The 17,674-nt window shown below is 25.6% G+C and overlaps 3 protein-coding genes across 7 annotated transcripts; 1 reads left to right on the forward strand and 2 right to left on the reverse strand.

Annotated features, from left to right (window-relative positions):
- Window positions 1-4,367: 4,367 nt before the first annotated feature.
- On the reverse strand, window positions 4,368-9,340 carry LOC112598548 (glycerophosphodiester phosphodiesterase GDE1). Of its 5 annotated transcripts, none has more exons than XM_025345058.1 (10): window positions 9,251-9,340; window positions 8,237-8,391; window positions 8,116-8,162; window positions 7,910-8,036; window positions 7,630-7,836; window positions 7,063-7,230; window positions 6,770-6,881; window positions 5,286-5,426; window positions 5,109-5,216; window positions 4,368-5,034 (listed from the first exon to the last, which is right to left on the reverse strand). In XM_025345058.1, the coding sequence occupies exons 4-10, from the start codon at window positions 8,024-8,026 to the stop codon at window positions 4,526-4,528; spliced, it is 1,362 nt and encodes a 453-aa protein (XP_025200843.1). In that variant the 5' UTR covers window positions 8,027-8,036; window positions 8,116-8,162; window positions 8,237-8,391; window positions 9,251-9,340; the 3' UTR covers window positions 4,368-4,525. The 5 variants fall into 5 exon arrangements, with proteins under 5 accessions (XP_025200843.1, XP_025200846.1, XP_025200844.1 ...); XM_025345061.1 differs by lacking the exon at window positions 9,251-9,340 and adding an exon at window positions 9,096-9,170; XM_025345059.1 differs by lacking the exon at window positions 8,116-8,162.
- Window positions 9,341-9,395: 55 nt separating this feature from the next.
- On the forward strand, window positions 9,396-10,294 carry LOC112598549 (MICOS complex subunit MIC13 homolog QIL1). Its single transcript, XM_025345063.1, has 3 exons — window positions 9,396-9,574; window positions 9,725-9,881; window positions 9,948-10,294. Exons 1-3 carry the CDS (start codon window positions 9,549-9,551, stop codon window positions 10,119-10,121), a joined length of 357 nt encoding a protein of 118 aa, XP_025200848.1. The 5' UTR covers window positions 9,396-9,548; the 3' UTR covers window positions 10,122-10,294.
- A 783-nt stretch (window positions 10,295-11,077) lies between these two features.
- LOC112598414 (proliferation-associated protein 2G4) lies at window positions 11,078-14,250 on the reverse strand. Its single transcript, XM_025344857.1, has 8 exons — window positions 13,939-14,250; window positions 13,152-13,280; window positions 12,979-13,084; window positions 12,756-12,918; window positions 12,362-12,660; window positions 12,143-12,291; window positions 11,946-12,073; window positions 11,078-11,443 (listed from the first exon to the last, which is right to left on the reverse strand). Exons 1-8 carry the CDS (start codon window positions 14,027-14,029, stop codon window positions 11,279-11,281), a joined length of 1,230 nt encoding a protein of 409 aa, XP_025200642.1. The 5' UTR covers window positions 14,030-14,250; the 3' UTR covers window positions 11,078-11,278.
- Between the last annotated feature and the right edge of the window lie 3,424 nt (window positions 14,251-17,674).

Raw genomic sequence — 17,674 nt, forward strand, 5'->3', positions numbered from 1 at the left:
TAAAACCAATCCATTAATCACCTAGATCACAATCTAAAATAAACAAGTTATATAAACTGTCTGCGAGTGATCTACCGTATAAAAATAATATCTGAATACCCATAGATACACTTTTCACATCTCGTTTTATAACTAAAAGTTAAAATATTATATATTTATATGTACCTATCTATAATACCAAACACAAAATAATAAAGACAATTAAGATTACATAAAATAAAACTTTTTAATTGTTTCATTTCTTTCTTTTAAGTAGTTATAAGTATATAATTAATATCAATTAAACATATTTAGTTTGTGGTTCGATAACTGCGAGTAAATCAATATAAATAGGTATATGCCATTGTTTAATGATTTTATACCAAAGAGTAATAACTGATAATTCTTTACCTATATGATTAACACACAATAGACATAATATTTATGTAACGTTTAGTTATTGAATTTACGTAAACATTACAGCAGTAACTAGTAAGTAATAAATAATAATTTAATGCGTAATGCATAATGCAATTGTAATAAATACATGTACATCGTACATGATGTATTACTGTAAAATCAAACTTATCGATGAATAACAAAATATTAAGATAGATTGCCCATGTATTGAATAAATTACCGTCCGCGATTTTTATACAAATAGGTGTAGGTACCTACTAAGATTTTGAAAGCAGAAACGATGAACGTAGATTCAAATATTCCGCAGGACCTGTTACTTTTAAATTATAGATACTGCATTTACATATTCACTATAAGTACTAATTTAGTAGATACTATACACTAATAAAAAATTTTTTTTCATTTATTCAAGAGAGGCGCGATTGAATTTTTTTATTTTTGGAGATGCGTGAATTAAAAAAGTTTGGGGAACCACTGCTATAGGCTATATTATTACAGTTAAATATTACTAGAGTACAGATTTTAAAGGCATTTGCTTTTTTTCTGTTGCTTTAAAACGAAGCTATGTCAGTTATAAATTTGATTTATATTACTTAGAAGCAAACGCACGAAATTAAATTTTGCTTTTTTTGGGGTTTTTTTAGGTACTCTGTTTGCTTTTAAGTAACATTTTGTAACTTTTTTTTTTAATGTGTTCTAAATAAACGTGTTTGAAAAGTTATTATTAATTTTTATACTATGTAATGTGTTCCAAGGACGTAATGGCTCAATCGATTTTATCTCGTCATATTTGATTTAATTTATCGATTTATCGATGAAGATACCCGTTCAGTCGTTTTTTTCACGATCTTTCGTCGTGCACTCGTGTGTCAATTTGTCACGTACTGTATATAAAAAAAATAGATTAATTTTATCTAGTATAACGACAATAAACACGATAATATTTTCTTGTTCTGGAAATTATCTACTCAAAATAACAGTTTAATTTTCGTTCAAACTCCGTGTAGTTTGTTATCCTTACCAATTGTCATTAACAAAATGCCAAAATGTATTAACTGAAGTGCTCGTCATCGCATTTTTGCAAAGATATTTTTTCTTGTTATAATGTTGTACTTTTTTGCAAAGTAATAGGGTCTTAAAGTTTCTGTCAAAAAAAAAAAAAAAAAAAAAAATACAATATTCAACATGTCGCTAGACATAAACGCATGCAACAACTTACCCTTAAAAATCAATGAAAAAAACCAAAATCTCAGATTCTAGTAACAGTAGGTGTGTCAATAATAAAGTTAACATTCAACGAAGAACTATGTAATGTTTTTTATACGCAATATTCCCTCACTAAGACTAAACTAATATACCTACCAATATTCCGCGGTTGTCTGCATAAACATACTAAACGCTAATTTTATTATATCCACGCTTCAAAAAAAATGTATGATCATGCCATGTAAATATAATTATTTAAATTACAAATTACATCAAAAACAAAAATACATGAGTGTCAATAGATATAATTATATAAGATTATCGATATTGAATGTTTTACTGCTTTACACCGTAAAAATGTTTTTAAAAATTTGGCTCGAATGTTCTTCAACCACAAGCACGGCACTAGAATTTTTTCAGGGGGGGGGGGGGCAGAGCGGTGCAAATATTTTTTTTACATGGGCTAAGATTTTTTTCTTATTTTACAAATTTCAAAACATATTTTATTAAAATTGTAGTAGATTTTTCCCTTATTAAATAATAAATTAATCCACCGTAAAAAGACTGAAGATGTTATTTGTTCAAACTTCATTAATTAAATTATTATGATCTATACTAAATTCAATTTATTTAGTAGTGACAAATATATTAAATAAACTAAATATTGATATTTTACGCAATATCTGTTTATGCACCAAACAGTAAATGATTGAAAATCTTAAAACGTTAAAATAGTTAATAAAAATGTATAAAATTGCATCAATACCAGTAGGAATAATATTTTTTTAAATAAAAATTTGTGATTACCTACCTAATAAGTAATAATATTATTTAACAAGTAAATTTCAAGTTTTTAGTTCAATACCTACATTTTTTAATTTGTATTTGCATAGTATATTATGTATTAAAGAATCTACTTTGTATTTTTTGTTGAATTTTGGAGGTTTAAATATTTCATGGATATATATTAAAATGTAGATACTTAAAGAAATCCTTTCTTTTTATTAATTATTAAGTAACTTCTTACACAATATTAGTGTATTAATTAATCATATTAAAAATAATTAGTAAATTAAAAATATTTTTACTTGTATACAACAAACATTAAATTAAGTTAATAATATTCTACGATTTTTGTGTATAAAATGTTAATATTATTAAATCGGTTTTTATAACAGCAAAAACTTAAAACACATATCTTCGAAAATACGAAAGTATTTACATAATATTAGTAATTTTTAAAAAGTATAGGTATTTCATAAATTCTCTGATGTAGCTCTTTTAAAAATAATGTTTTATGATTTTATTACATGGTACATATTTTTTAGTAGGGGGGCTGGCGAAGGGGATGAATTGTTTTCTGGGGGCTAGAGCCCCACCTTACCCCTCTCCCCTTGGTGCCGTGCCTGTTCAACCACCAGAACCAATTATTACTGAATAGAGTACTTGGTTAAATGCTGTCAACTATTATTATGAATAACTTTAACACATTAAAAATATTTGTAATGATTTAAAATTTAAATGATTATAAGAAAAAATTGTGAACTTTATGTATTCATTTTCAATAATTTCCATGAGATTGACTAATGTGAAACCATACATAACATTGTAAAGCTTTTTTTAAAAAAAAAAACAATACATATTCAAATATTTGTAAGTGTTATACAAAAGCCAAAATATTTTAAAAATTATACCAAGTTTAGTAAATATGCTAATATTAATATTTCAAGTCACTACCTACAGTAATTTTTTTTTGAATGCCTATCACAACAAAAAATGGTTTTGCGAAAAAATATAAAATTTCCTAAAAATGTTTTCGTTTTTGTTTTTTTTTTCTGATTATTTTGAACTGTTGGAAAGTTAGATACTATTTATTACCATAAACTACCCATTTTTACTACCAAATTTGAAGATCATACAGTATTATCTGTAAAATAATACAAATTTGTTTAATTTATTTGAATAAAATACTATTTTTTTTTTTTAATTGAAAAATAATGCATTTAATCATTTTAATCTGATTTCATCATTTTATTAATATAATAATATATACTACATAACTACTTACATGAAGATTACAGTTTTGATTTAATATGATTAGTTAAAGTTATAACTGGTGAACCAGAATAAATAAAGCAAAAGAATATTATTGTTTACATTTTTTTATAACAAATATTAAGTGATCTTTTGTTAACAATAAAAATATAATTTAAATAATTACAGTAAAACCCCTCTCATCTGCCCTCGGCTGGTCCGTCGCTCCAGTTGATCCGACCATAGTATAATCAATATGAATACTATGTAATTTAAAAATACAATTTGGATTTTATATTTTATAGAAGATATTATATAAAATTAATTGTTAGTTTAATATTTCCCTTATCGATTATCCGCTTTAGTACTCCGACCTTTCTCGTATCGTTTCTATTGGTGTGTGTATTTTGGAATATTGCAGTTAAGTCTAGAATGTCATTTGCTAAACAAAAATCTATAACTGACTTTTTTTCTAAGTAATGTAAAATATAATAAATTTCTGATATAATCTTGTATGTAATATGTAAATAAAAAAATGTTCTGTATATTCTGATAATCTGACCTTTTCACATTCTGACCACACCTCCAGTCCCAAAGGTGATGAATTATAGAGGTTTTACTGTAATTAACAGTTTAAAAAATAAATAAAGTAATTGTTAAACAGTTATTTTACTTTATCTAAACTTTTTTTAATAAATTATTATTAGAGAGTAAAATGTATTAAATTATTGAACAACTCAAATAAAATAAAATACATAGAACCTAAAACCATTTTTGAAAATAAATAACAAACAATGTATAGATGTACTGAGCCGGTTTTTAGAACCTAAGTCTTACTTTTTAGACAAGCGATCATTTTTTCACAAATAAAAAATGATAATGCTCATCAAGCAAGATCAATTATTTTATGTTCCACTGTATCCGAATTCTCTAATTTATGCAATAAACACATCAGATCATCTACCCACTTGGGTTGTGCATTCATGTCAGAGTTTACACATACTAATTGATTTTTGCAAACTTTATTATTTCTCATTGTACTACTTTCTGCAGTAGACAAATTTTGCGAGCAATAGGAACTTGAATTATAAACTCTGGGCACAGTTTTAGTACAGTTAGAACTCAATTGATCTAATAAACTTTCAAACTCTGTAATTTTAGTACTTTCAGTATATTTAAATTTTTTAGAGCACGGTTGTGGACTTTTCAGTCGTTTTACTCCTCTGGCGAGTGTTTTGGAGCTTAATTCAGTATCTTTTTCAATATTATCATTGTCAATATGATTTTTATTTTTATTATACTGTTGAGATGTATTCAAGAAACTTTGAACAAGACGATCAGGAATTGGAGTATTTATTTCATTTTTGGTGTATTCTAAAGCAAGTATACCAGCTTCTAAAAATTATAAAAATATACTTTATACCTAGTTATCATTATTATTATTCATAATGCCAAAATATATATTATACCAGTCAACTGAATAACTTTTCCGCTACTTAAAATAGATGATACAAAAGAGGTTTCGTCTACTGGTTCGATAGATTTTTCCAGTAATTTTAAAACGGAATTATCGCCATCTAAAATACAAACACAGCCAATCTAATAAAGTAATAATAATAATAATAATAAGTTTTATTTATATTTACGTTTTAATTTTGAAATATCTAGATAAAATGATTCATCTCCATTATTAGATGCCAAATCAGGATCTAATATTGTTTCACAATTACCACTTTGCTGATCAACAATCTTATCAAATATTTTTGAATTAGATTTTGATTCATCATCTGTCAAAAAATGTATCATTTAAAATCTATTAAATAAATTTATAATATTACTATTAGCGTTTTTTTTTAATTTCAGAACTCGCGTCTATGTTATTTATAACCTTCCACAATGTAGTATACTAGTATGTAGTTGTTTTAGTCTATTATCTAGACATTTTTACATATCTTCAAAGAATTGTTCAAAAAGGTTGTTGGAGATGGGCGTCGCCCGAGTGCGCCTCGTTAATCATATAATTAATAATAAAAATAAATTAGCACCATTGTAATGTATATGCTCTCAACGCACAAAAATAGCAATATATGGCTGTCTGATTGCATGAACGATTTTGTAATGACTTAGAAGAACATCGCACACGTATTTGTTGTTTTTCCGTCTTACACACGTACGACATAGTAAATTTTCGTTCACCAGTTTCAATAGTGTGCTTTTAGTTTTGATATTTGAGTGAATTGATCTATTATAAAACTTTTAGTTGAGAACTTTATCTGTGTTCTCTCGTTGGTTATTTACGATATTTTAATTTTTAAGTTATGACTTATGAGTATATAAAATATAAATATTTTAAAATAAATAATATAATAACTATATACCTGTATATATAATAACTTACATAAAAAATAAAATATCGTCAAAACTAACGAGAGAACACAGATAATGTCCTTAATTAAAAGTTTGATAATAGGTCTAATTCATTCTAATGTCAAAACTAAAAGCACACTATTGTAACTGGTGAACGAAAATTTACTATGTCGTACGTGTGTAAGACGGAAACAACACATGCGGGTGCAACGTCCTTTTAACCAACGAATTTCAATAGCTTCTAATATTTTTAAAACGGGGTCATTAATTATAGTTTGCACTTTGTGAAGCATTTCCTTGTGTTTGAGAGAATGGTGAAATATTTTGTAAATATATTTTAAAAGATGAAACACGCATTTAATTTTTGGAAATTTAATCTAATGGTTAGTGCAAGGTGATAATATGTGTACTCAATAATGTAAAACTATGTTCTCACCCCTGTAGTATTCCCGAATTCAACACTGCTTACAATGTACAGAATCTAACACATGACATTGTAAAACTAATACATTTATTACTTTACTCAGAATCTAAAAGTTGAAATAAATATTTTCTTTGAATAAAGAGTTTAAAATTAAAAATATGCATAAATAAATAATATAATTATTAGATATTTAAATGGTTTTAAATTGTTCAATTTTATCTTCAAATTAATGTAGGTAACTAATATTATTAAATGAGTGGTTTTTTTTTTTTCTATTGCAATTTAATTATAACATTGTACTATGAATAAATCTACAGAATTAATGTACCTACAACTTACTAGTTATTTTAAATTGTGATGAATTTGAGATAGTTTTCATTTTTGTTCTAATATTATTATTAATCTGTGGATTTGTCTGTAAACATTGGTCCTTATTTTTATTTTTGATAAACTGAAAATAGAATAATTAAATAAAAGTTATAAAAAAAATTATAAGTTGTATGATTAATCAGATTTGATAATAAAACAAGTTAATTAATAAATTTAAATATAATTCTAAGCAAGTTATAGTAAATACATTTTTAAGACTATTCATATTTCATACAGTAAGAAACAAAAATTAAAAAAATTACATTATCTATTAATTGAAAAATGTCCAGACATGTTATTTTGGCAAGTTGTAAAGGGGTTTTACCAAACTTGTTTACAGAAGTAAAATCAGCTCCCTCATCTAATAACTTTTTAACACCTTTGATACATTTGCTTGTAACACACCAGTGTAATGGACTATTGTGAAAAATCTGAAAAATAAAATAATACGACAACGAATATTTAGAAAATTACTTTTATTAGATACATTTAACAAAAATTTCTAGATTGGATAATATATTTTGTACCATTTACATTAAAATATATTTTTTAATGTATTTATTTAATTTTAATTTTGTGATTCTACTTTGAAATGAACTATAAGAAATATTTAGTATGTAAGTCATCATTATAGCTAAATTTAAAAATCATAAAAATTATTATTGATTTTGATATATACTTGAATCTAATCCAGAACATTTCAAAATTAATAGTTGATATTTATAGTACTTTCAGTCTTACGACTTTAAGGTTTTTAAAATAAAATGAATATATTCTTAATAAGGTACTTATATTTTTTCAAGGAAAAATAATATGAAAAAAAATTACACCTTGTCTGTAGAATTGATATCACAGTGAAAATTGTTCAATAAAACTTCAATGCACTCATATGCACCTTGAGCAGCTGCAATATTTAAAGCAGTACGTCCAATTTTATTCTGAAAGTTACTTTTATACGTTTTGACAGTCTTTAGTAAATATTCCAATACTTTTGGTTGATTATTCATAGAAGCTAGGTGCAAAGCATTGTTTCCAAACTTAAAATATAGAATGGAGCAAATGTTTAATAATTTAAATTTGAGTTTTAAGCTTGAAATAAATATTATTTACCTTATCAAGGCTGAATGGTGATACGTTATGAAACAAGTTAATTTTAATTGTATTCAAGTCACCATTTATGCATGAATGAAAAAATATCTCCTTGGCTAATGACTTATCCGTAGTCATTATTGTGAACCTTTTTAAATTTAATTAGTTTTAATTTGATAAAAGGTGAAACCAAAATTTTTCAAACTTAGAAATAATGCATAAATTACTTATAAAATGATAAGTTATACTTGTTTTAAAAACTTTGAATAATTAGCTAGAAAATTAACAAAGCAATCAATAGTATTTTATTGGAACAAATTGTATATTTTTAATTTTTGAGAATATTACTTTGGCACTGACTGCAATTATTGATAAATCAAAATCTTTTCGTTCTTGGTCATAGCCATTGAGGCATTTATCTCCTCCTATAATGACAGTTTCTTGGCCAAAATATGCACTATGATTAGATCAAAGATTTTCCTGAATAAAAGATGATAGGTATACTGAAACAAAATTTAAAATAGTTTTGGTTATACAAAATAATAAGAATACCTAATAATTATTTCAGAAAATTTTGATCTTAAGTGAATTAAGTCTCAGCCCTGAGAAAAAAACCACGAATATACATCTACAGGGTTAATCACCAAGCATATTCATTTCTATTTTTTCATTTTATTATTACCTTATTATTCATAATCCATAAAGTTATACTACTCAAAAACTACTTATTGGAATTTTGATTTTGATACATCAAAATTTATATAAGCTAAAAATTTTACTCTTTAAAATAGGAGTTTTCATTTACAAAAAAGAAATTTGTCTTCACAAAACTTTACTTAAGTAGGTAGATACCTAGTTGAATAAATCTCAATATTTGGATAATATAGTCTCAAAGTATTTTTAAAAATTGCAAAAATCAAATTTTGAATAACTAAATTAATAAAGAAAAAAGGAAGGAATGTTTTTTAAATCATCATTTGTATAATATATTAAAATACCTTGGCCTATCAATGATGAAACGACTTTAAACATTACATAATGAGTAAGAGCATTAGAACTAGATATAATATTATCCTTTTTTTAGTAAATAATAATTAATATAATTTAAGTAATTTATCTTGACTGACTTAAATTAATAAAACTTAAATGCTATACTATTATAAGAATAAAATTGATTATTAAAAATTAAATATTAGGTTCAACTAACAAGTTTATGACTAGCTCAACTAGCAGTCAAATTTTCCGTCTGATAAATAAAAAAAATATTTATAATTTCCCAAATAAATAAATCATCGTAAGTGACATATATATTTTATAGGTAAATACTAAATTATAATTAAAATAATTCGTTAATATTCTTACTTATGTAATTTGCAGTTTGTAGTTTGTATATAGTGTTTGTACTGTTTATTGTTAACTTCCACGGGTTTGCATGGACTGATAACAGAAAATGGATAAGCGTTATCATATCGCGTATCAACATATTTGATAAGTATCCACTACCAAGTACCAATCAATGAGAGCAGCTAGACTGCCAAGTTCGAAACAAATTTACAAACTAAAAAAATTTAATCTTAATATCTTGAACTGAATTTTTAATTTATCTATTAAAGTGTAAATCATTAATTTTAATATAAATTTATAAAAACTAGGTATAACCATGAGTAAACTAAACAAATTCATAAGGTAAGACTGTAAATTACGAGATTATAAAATTTTTAAGTAACAACTTACTCCTAGGCCATTGAATGACCTTAAATAAGATTTTAAATTATACTGAATAGCCTTGACATTGATTTATATGACTTTATGTCTTATGTATTTTTTTAATTTTAGTTTCACTATAAAAGGAGCATTATTCGGAGCAACGATATTTGGTTCACAAGAATTAGGTATATGGAAAGATGGTGAAACATCACGTGAAGTAGCAAAAATCCTCATTGCAATTTTAACTCCTATAGCCAAAAAAGCAGAGTCAGAAATGCCACAACAAGTAAATTACTATTGCTAGTATAATAGTTCTAAAAAAAAACTTATATGTAAAACTTGTGTTTTCAAGGTAAAACAATTGCCATCTGTAGAAAATTTAAAATCCACATCTACGGCGTGTTGGAATAAAGGTGTGTACAATGCTGGCGAGTTTGTTATCGATGTACCTAACAAATGTGTTTGTGCGGCAAATAAAGCTTATGAATTGGTTGAAATACAAATGAATAAATCTAAAGAAAATTAATAATGATCTATTATCAGATTAAGTAAATAAAACCATGTACCATGTTAATATTTAATAGAAATTTGTGTTGTAACTATTTGTAACAATTTGTTTTTGAAAGATGAGTAGATAATTTGTTATGCCATTTACTACACTTAATTCATTCAATATAGAGCGATTAGAATTACAAAACATTTATGTGTACCAAATATGACATGTATTGACGTGTGAATGTTATTTCAATTTTTCATTTTCAATATCCACATATTATTTTGTTGAAAAATAGACTATATAATAACTAGGGTATTGAAAAAAGGAGTAACATATTATTTAATTATAAAAACGAAATGTATGTACTTCATGTTTTAAATATAAGTATATAAGTATTAACTTTACAACTTTTATAAAACGTCATAGTGAAAACTTAAATGTAATTATATTATTTAAAAATGTTTACACAATAATAATGTGTACGTATAATTAACAATTATTTTATAAATAATTAACAAGTTTCACGTAAATGATAAAATAAAAATAATAATAGCAATCAATAGTGATTGAATAAAAACAAATTTAAATGAATGATTGAAATTTTTGATTAATAAAAATCTAATCTATGCTTTGTTAAAATTACAAAATAAATGTTTTTAAATACTATTTTTACGATATTCAACAAACTTGGGATGTTAAATAATCAATTTACTTGACATTAAGAACTTGATTTCAATATTTTAATGTGTTTCACACATGATTTATATATAAACATATATATATAAAAAAAAAAAAACAATATATATTATAAAGATTTGCTTTGCTTCTAGTTTTAAATAAAATTTCATAGTAAAAAAATAAACATATACACTGAAATGTTTTATACACTTTATTTAAAAACAAGTCAAGTAAATTACAAATAGTTTTGGAAGGCAATGTAAGTTAACAGGATTTTTGAGTTGTTGATTTAATAATAAAATTAAAAATATATAAATTTGGTCAATATTGATTTGAAACTCTAAAGCTACATGATTTGTCTTTCATAGAAGTTAATAAACGTTCCATAACAATTTTACTGAACATTTCTTGATTTTCTGGTTTAATCTGTTCATTACATTTGTAATTCGATGTAATTTAATACCAAAACATGTTTGTACATAATTTCTATAAAAATGAAAGAAAATTGTTTAAGCATCCACTTCCATTTTTTCAACTCCTGTTTTTGATGGTTGATCAATATCCATAGAACAGTTTTCACCAGCTGCATTATTAGCATTTTTTTGTGGCTTCTTCTTCTTCTTTTTCACTGGTTGCAAAATTCCTCTTTGATTTACAGATGTCTTAAGTAAATTCTAAACATATTTTATCATTTATTAAAAATATTGTATTATACGATATCATTAAGGAATGTATTAGTATTACTAATAATTATTTAATTAATTTTTCATACATGATTGATCTCAACTCCTAATTACTTAAACTATATTCATTTACAAAATTATAGCGTGTAAAGAAGTCAAATTTAATTATATTTCCAAACAATTTTTAAACTAAGAACTTTTTTGTTTATCGTAATATAATTTTAAAAATATGAACGTTTAACTCACAAATTATTTATGATCACAATAATATACTAAGATGATTAAATATTGGAAAAACTGAACAAATTTATGCTATGATTTGTTAAATGCTGTAAAAATTGCAACTAACAAATATTTTATCTTTTATCAATTTAAAATAAAATACTGAATTTTCAGTATAAAATTATTCAATTATTATTTGATATATTCATCAATAATTATAATAAAAATAATGACTTGTTTAATTGTATTAATGTCTGTTCAAAAAGCATACCAATATTTCTGGGTCTTTAATGGATAAATTAGGCACATAAAGATCCTCTTCAAATGGTAATCCAGTTATTCGAGCAGGTCCAGTTGCTGTTACTAACACTGTAAACTTATATTGCACAACAATTTCACCTAATTACAAATATTTGTTTGTCAAGAATAAGTTTATATTATATTTGTGATCAACAAAACAAATTATACCAGTTTTTTCAAAAAGAACTTGAAATGGTTCAATAAGTTTGTGATTTACACATTCCATCACACCCATTTTAGCTTTCTTTTCATCCTCAAAATTTCTCAAATTGAATGGCATTATACTATGTTTTTGAATAACTTCAGTATAAAATATTCTGTAAAAAGAAAAAAAAGATATTGATAATTAAAATCGTTTTTGATTCAAAATTAAAAAATATTAATTACCTAGATGCCCTAAGTTTCAACGGGTACACTTCTTCGGTCTTTTTGAATACAGATACCTTTGCTGTTGTTTCGCGAGCAGCTCCAGTTCCTGTACTAACAAGTACATCTAAGGCATAAACTTCATTGGCTTCAATAGTTGCTTTTTCGTGTTCTTTTCTATGCGATTCACTAGGATTTTGAATTATAGTTTTGGGGCCATCTAATTTAAATTGCTGCAACTGATGGCTAAGCATACCTTCAACTGGCTTACAATCAAATTCTTTGCAAACCTTCATTACCATATCAGTTATTTGGTATGTCTATAAATAGATAAAAACATAAATTTATATTTTATAATATTGTCTTAGGTACTTTTATACTTATAAATTAATATCTAAAACCAACTTATACTTACATCATTTCCAGGCCTCATTAACCTTAATGCAGCTTGAGATGCATAATGAGCAGCTAAGAAACAATTAGCTTTTTTATCAGTGATTTTATTATCAGAATTTGCTCCCACAACAATAGTATGAGCTATCATAGAAATGAAACCATCTAAATGAACTCCTAAATCTCTGAAAGTATACAAAACTGAATAAGTTATTTGTAATGATTTGTTAAATTTTAAAACATACATCTTTAAAACATCATCCTTTGCAATTATATGATCTGGTTCGCTTGTAATAGGTGAAAAATGGCAAATGCAACCATTTGCAGATATACAAACGGGAAAAGCAATACCTAAATAAAGATAAAAATTTAGAAATATTACTAAATATAAGATGATAAAATAAAATAAAATAGGTACCTTTTTTCATTTCCTTTTCTTTTTTAAATACTTTACTAGTCTCTTCTAATATTAAATTATCACCAAATATACATACATTACGAACTGATGCACCTTCTACGCATTTTTCGATTATTTCAACAAGAACACCTATAAAATAAAAAAAATTTAATAGGCTTGAGGTGATAATATATTATATGATAAAACTAAAATAGTTTTTGTAGAGTAACATTGTTAAAAATAGAAAAATATACATAATTTACACTTTTGAATAAAGGTAAAATTTTTATCATTAATTTTGTGGTCGACAATCATTTCAAATTTACATTTTTTGTAGCAGTAGATGCCGCATGCATTACTAGTAACATACTGGTATCAACAATGCTAGCGGTTATAATAATTGAATATTGATCAACGCATCTGGAATTAGCTCATGTGGACACTACCATCAATAGAAAAACAAATTCATAATAGTCTTAGATGGGGATGCAGTAACTTGATAGGGGTGGGGACTCGTGGCCACGTATCATCAGCTATATCCTGCGAGATGCAAACGGTTTTCCAAGGGACGACCAACGTTCACGAATCTAATAAAGTCCTCCAGAAGGGGACATCCGGCTATGAAGTCAACTTCCGCGCGACCACACGACCGAGTACGTGCGAAGTTTTGTAGGTTAGGTCCAATGGCCTGAAATCGAGTCAAGCAGCAAGAGAAGTCAGAGACCGGTTATCGGGGCTGTGAGCAAATGACTTCCAAAATGTGTGAATCGTCAATACTGTATGGTGAATTCCGAATAGACCAACTTACGGTTGGCGATTTCCCCGGCGGTCTTGTATTTGATCACCACAGCCTCGTCAGCGATCGTCGCTTCCACCTCGTCGTTGTCCTTGTCAGCCATCGTCGTTTAAATGGACAGAAAACTGCAAAATACGAAACGCTATCGTCTTCGATCCCTCACTACCTCACTAATCAAAAATCGTACAACGCGAACGCACTTGACCAGAAACACACGTTTCTCGTCGATTGTCGTTATAATGTGTATTGTGTATGGTACACGCACGACGCACCGAACTATATATTATTATTGTGATTTGTAAGTCTTGTAGTAGATAAACGTAGTGAAGTAAGGAGTGGAAGAGAAAAAAATGCGGTAAACAACAGAACGGACCATTCTAATTCAGTTACAACAACTTGAAAAAATAAAAATCCCACAGATATTTTCAAATGGTGCTACTGTGCTAAACACGAGTCTAAATTTAATACCTATTTGAAATTTCAAATGTGTTACATTTTTATTTTCCAGTTCGAATTAATATATGGACACATCGTAATTAATAATTACGCAAAAAATACAGGATTGTCACCGGTTGCGGATTTAAGTATAGGCTAAGTAGGCCGCAATCTAAGATGGCAACTCCAGTCTCCAGAGGAAGAATGCCAATTTTGTTCACTAATCATAAAAAGAAATTCTTATGGTTTATAAAAATTTATTTTTTCTGTAACAAATTGAATTTTATTTTTTATTTCATAATTTTATTTATATCATTGACTAAAAAACTAAGCTTGAGTAAAAAAATATTAATAAACAGTTGAACCCAATGCCTTGCCCGCAGTTATCAAAAATCTCATGACAGCTCTTAAAGAACCGAAATTTTATCAGCTATTCGACACCAATTTTGTATTTCTTGTAAAATTAATAAGTATGTAAAAAAATACGGCGTCAAACATCAAGCTGAAGCTTTTCCAAAGTACATTAGAAATCGTTTAAGATGCTATCGCTTAATACGATTTCCTGCATAATACGTTTGTTTTTACGAGTCTCTTGATTTTGATAGCAGTCAACATGTAATATGTAAATGACTCCAATATATTAAATGATTTAATAAGGCACCGCTACTTAGTCTACACTATGATGTGTACGTACCATACAATAAGGATGTGCTTTTAATATACACTAGTATACTAATAATCACTCCACACTTGTTGTTTCCCCGCAACAAATGCACTTGATTATGTACACTCTACACCAGGCATGTCCAACCTTTTTCAACTGGCGGGCCACATTCAAAATGTATACTTATTATTTGTACTGCGGACCGTATATGCTTCATGGGTTTTTTTTTTGTTCATTTCGATAAAATATAGACTAGTCATAGGTATATCTATTGTACTTACACTTCTTATTAAGAATTGGCGTTACACATTTCACTCCGAACATTGAAAGATTCGGTAAAGAAAAACAAGCCCAATAATTTCTTACTAATTTTTTTTATTAATATTCTAAAATTAAATGCATTTTTTTTATATAAAAATTCAAAATTGTAAAATATTTTATATTCTTAAAAACTTAATAAAATACATTTTTTGTAAATAATATTTTTATTTTTTTTTTATACCTATACAAATTTCTAATTTTTATAAAATGATCACTGGCCGGTTGGAACACCTTCGCGGGCCGCAGGTTGGGCATACCTGCTCTACACGAACTAAAAAGATTCATTGCATTTTCTGACAATGCAGATAAAACATTTCAAAACATTAATAAAGTTGAAAACTTCCTCTACCTACTCAAAAAATATTAAAAATGCAAAACAAACAAAAATTGATAATTTTTTTAATGTAAAATAAAGTATGTAATTTATAGGTATATATGTAAATATAAATTATAGATAATATACAATTTGAAATAATAAAAATAAAATTTAATAATAAGTATGTATGTTTAGTATACGAAACTTGTAAAACTAATGCAATTATATTAAAAAATTAAAAATTTTGTGCACAATTTTTATTTGTAAATTTTCTGGTATTCTCGCGTAATACGATTTCTCGTATAATACGTTACTTTTACCTGGTTCCTTGAAAAGCGTCTTATATGGATTCAACTGTATTTATAAAGATGGCGTTGAGAAAAATTTTGTCGATGAATGTGTTGAGTTTCACTATGGTTTGAAATCATTAAAAAATGAAGTTCCAAAGTCAGCTATTAAATTGTAAACGGGATTTAAATGATAAGTTAAAAGACATGTTTAAATATGTGATAAAAACACCACATTAGGTTTTAGAAATAAACATAATATGTTTTTTTTTTTTAAATTAAAAATCCTTATCAAATATGCTAATTGTGCAAAATTGTACAGATTGTATATATATATCGTGTAAAAAAAAAAAAATTTAATTTCCTACTGATTTTGTAGGTTTTTTGAACAGTGGCTATTTAAACATTACGAGAGGCACTATTATAATTATAATCTAAAAGGAAAATTATACGGAAATAAAAATTCTACAGTTAAAATTTAAGATAGGTAACAAATTTTTATTTTTTAGTTTTCTTACTAATTATTTACCATCTACAAAATAAAACCAAAGAAGAAAATGCATAAAAAAAAGTTTTTTTTTAAAAAATTGATCATTATTTATGAGCTTAATAATCTAAATCTAAATCTAAATCTTGATAAAATGGAACAGCACAATTACCAGTTACCACACGCCAGGCTGTCGCAGAACCGAGAAAACCTACATTAAAAATATTAGACTTAATCTCTACAATAGAAATTATAATTATAATTATTGTAGAGAAAATAAAATAAAGAACAACTAAAAATAGCTCAGACATAAAATAAATCTATTGTTACTATAACAATTGATGAAAAATCAAAAATTAATAAATTGTAGGTAGGTAATAGGTATATAAAATATAAATAAATTTAATAACTATTATAATATATCAGTAAATGCGATTAAAGATTAAAGACCTTGAAAACTGTGGTCACAGGTGATCAGTTTTAAATAGGTTTATTAATTTATAATGATAATGGCTGGTTGATATAAGTCAAGCAGTAAAAGTTAAGATAAAGTATTAGGTTATAAAACATTGAATAAGTATATATTGTATAAAAAAGAAAAAAAAAAAGAAAAGAATTTTGATAAATTGATGCAGTTACTAATTGTATACAAATAATCTATAATACTCAGTTTATTAAACCAGGCGTTTTTATGTTGTCTTACACAAAAAATAATTAATATAAAAATCATAATTCCATAATTGAAACTCTTCTTTGTATCATAATTATTTTTTAATAAAAAAACAAGTATATATTGGATATATTTACCTATTGAGTAATACAGTATTTAAATGAAAAATTGATTGAATAAAAACCTGTTAAAAGAAATTTTATTAAAAAATAAAACGCAACAAGTATTAATAAGTAGGTTAGTATTTTATTGAAATAACAAGTCATAAACATTACAGAACTATTATCTAATTATAAAATAATTATAATACATGCACATAATTATTTTCGTTGCTCAATTACTTTGTCTATATTATAGCAAATAATTTTTTTTTTTTAAATTAAATAATATTGATTCAAACACAATATTTTAAATAATATTCTTGGATACAGTATAGAAAAATGAAATATAATTAAAATATGTATTTTAGATATGTAATGATTACATTACAACATTGTTACGTTTTAATAATTGGAGAAAATATTATAATATTTAAATTAAAATAGGTTTTTTTTTAACAAGAATAAAC

Source organism: Melanaphis sacchari, unplaced genomic scaffold (assembly GCF_002803265.2).
Source record: "Melanaphis sacchari strain LSU unplaced genomic scaffold, SCAv2.0 Contig48_pilon_pilon, whole genome shotgun sequence".
Lineage (NCBI taxonomy): Eukaryota > Metazoa > Arthropoda > Insecta > Hemiptera > Aphididae > Melanaphis > Melanaphis sacchari.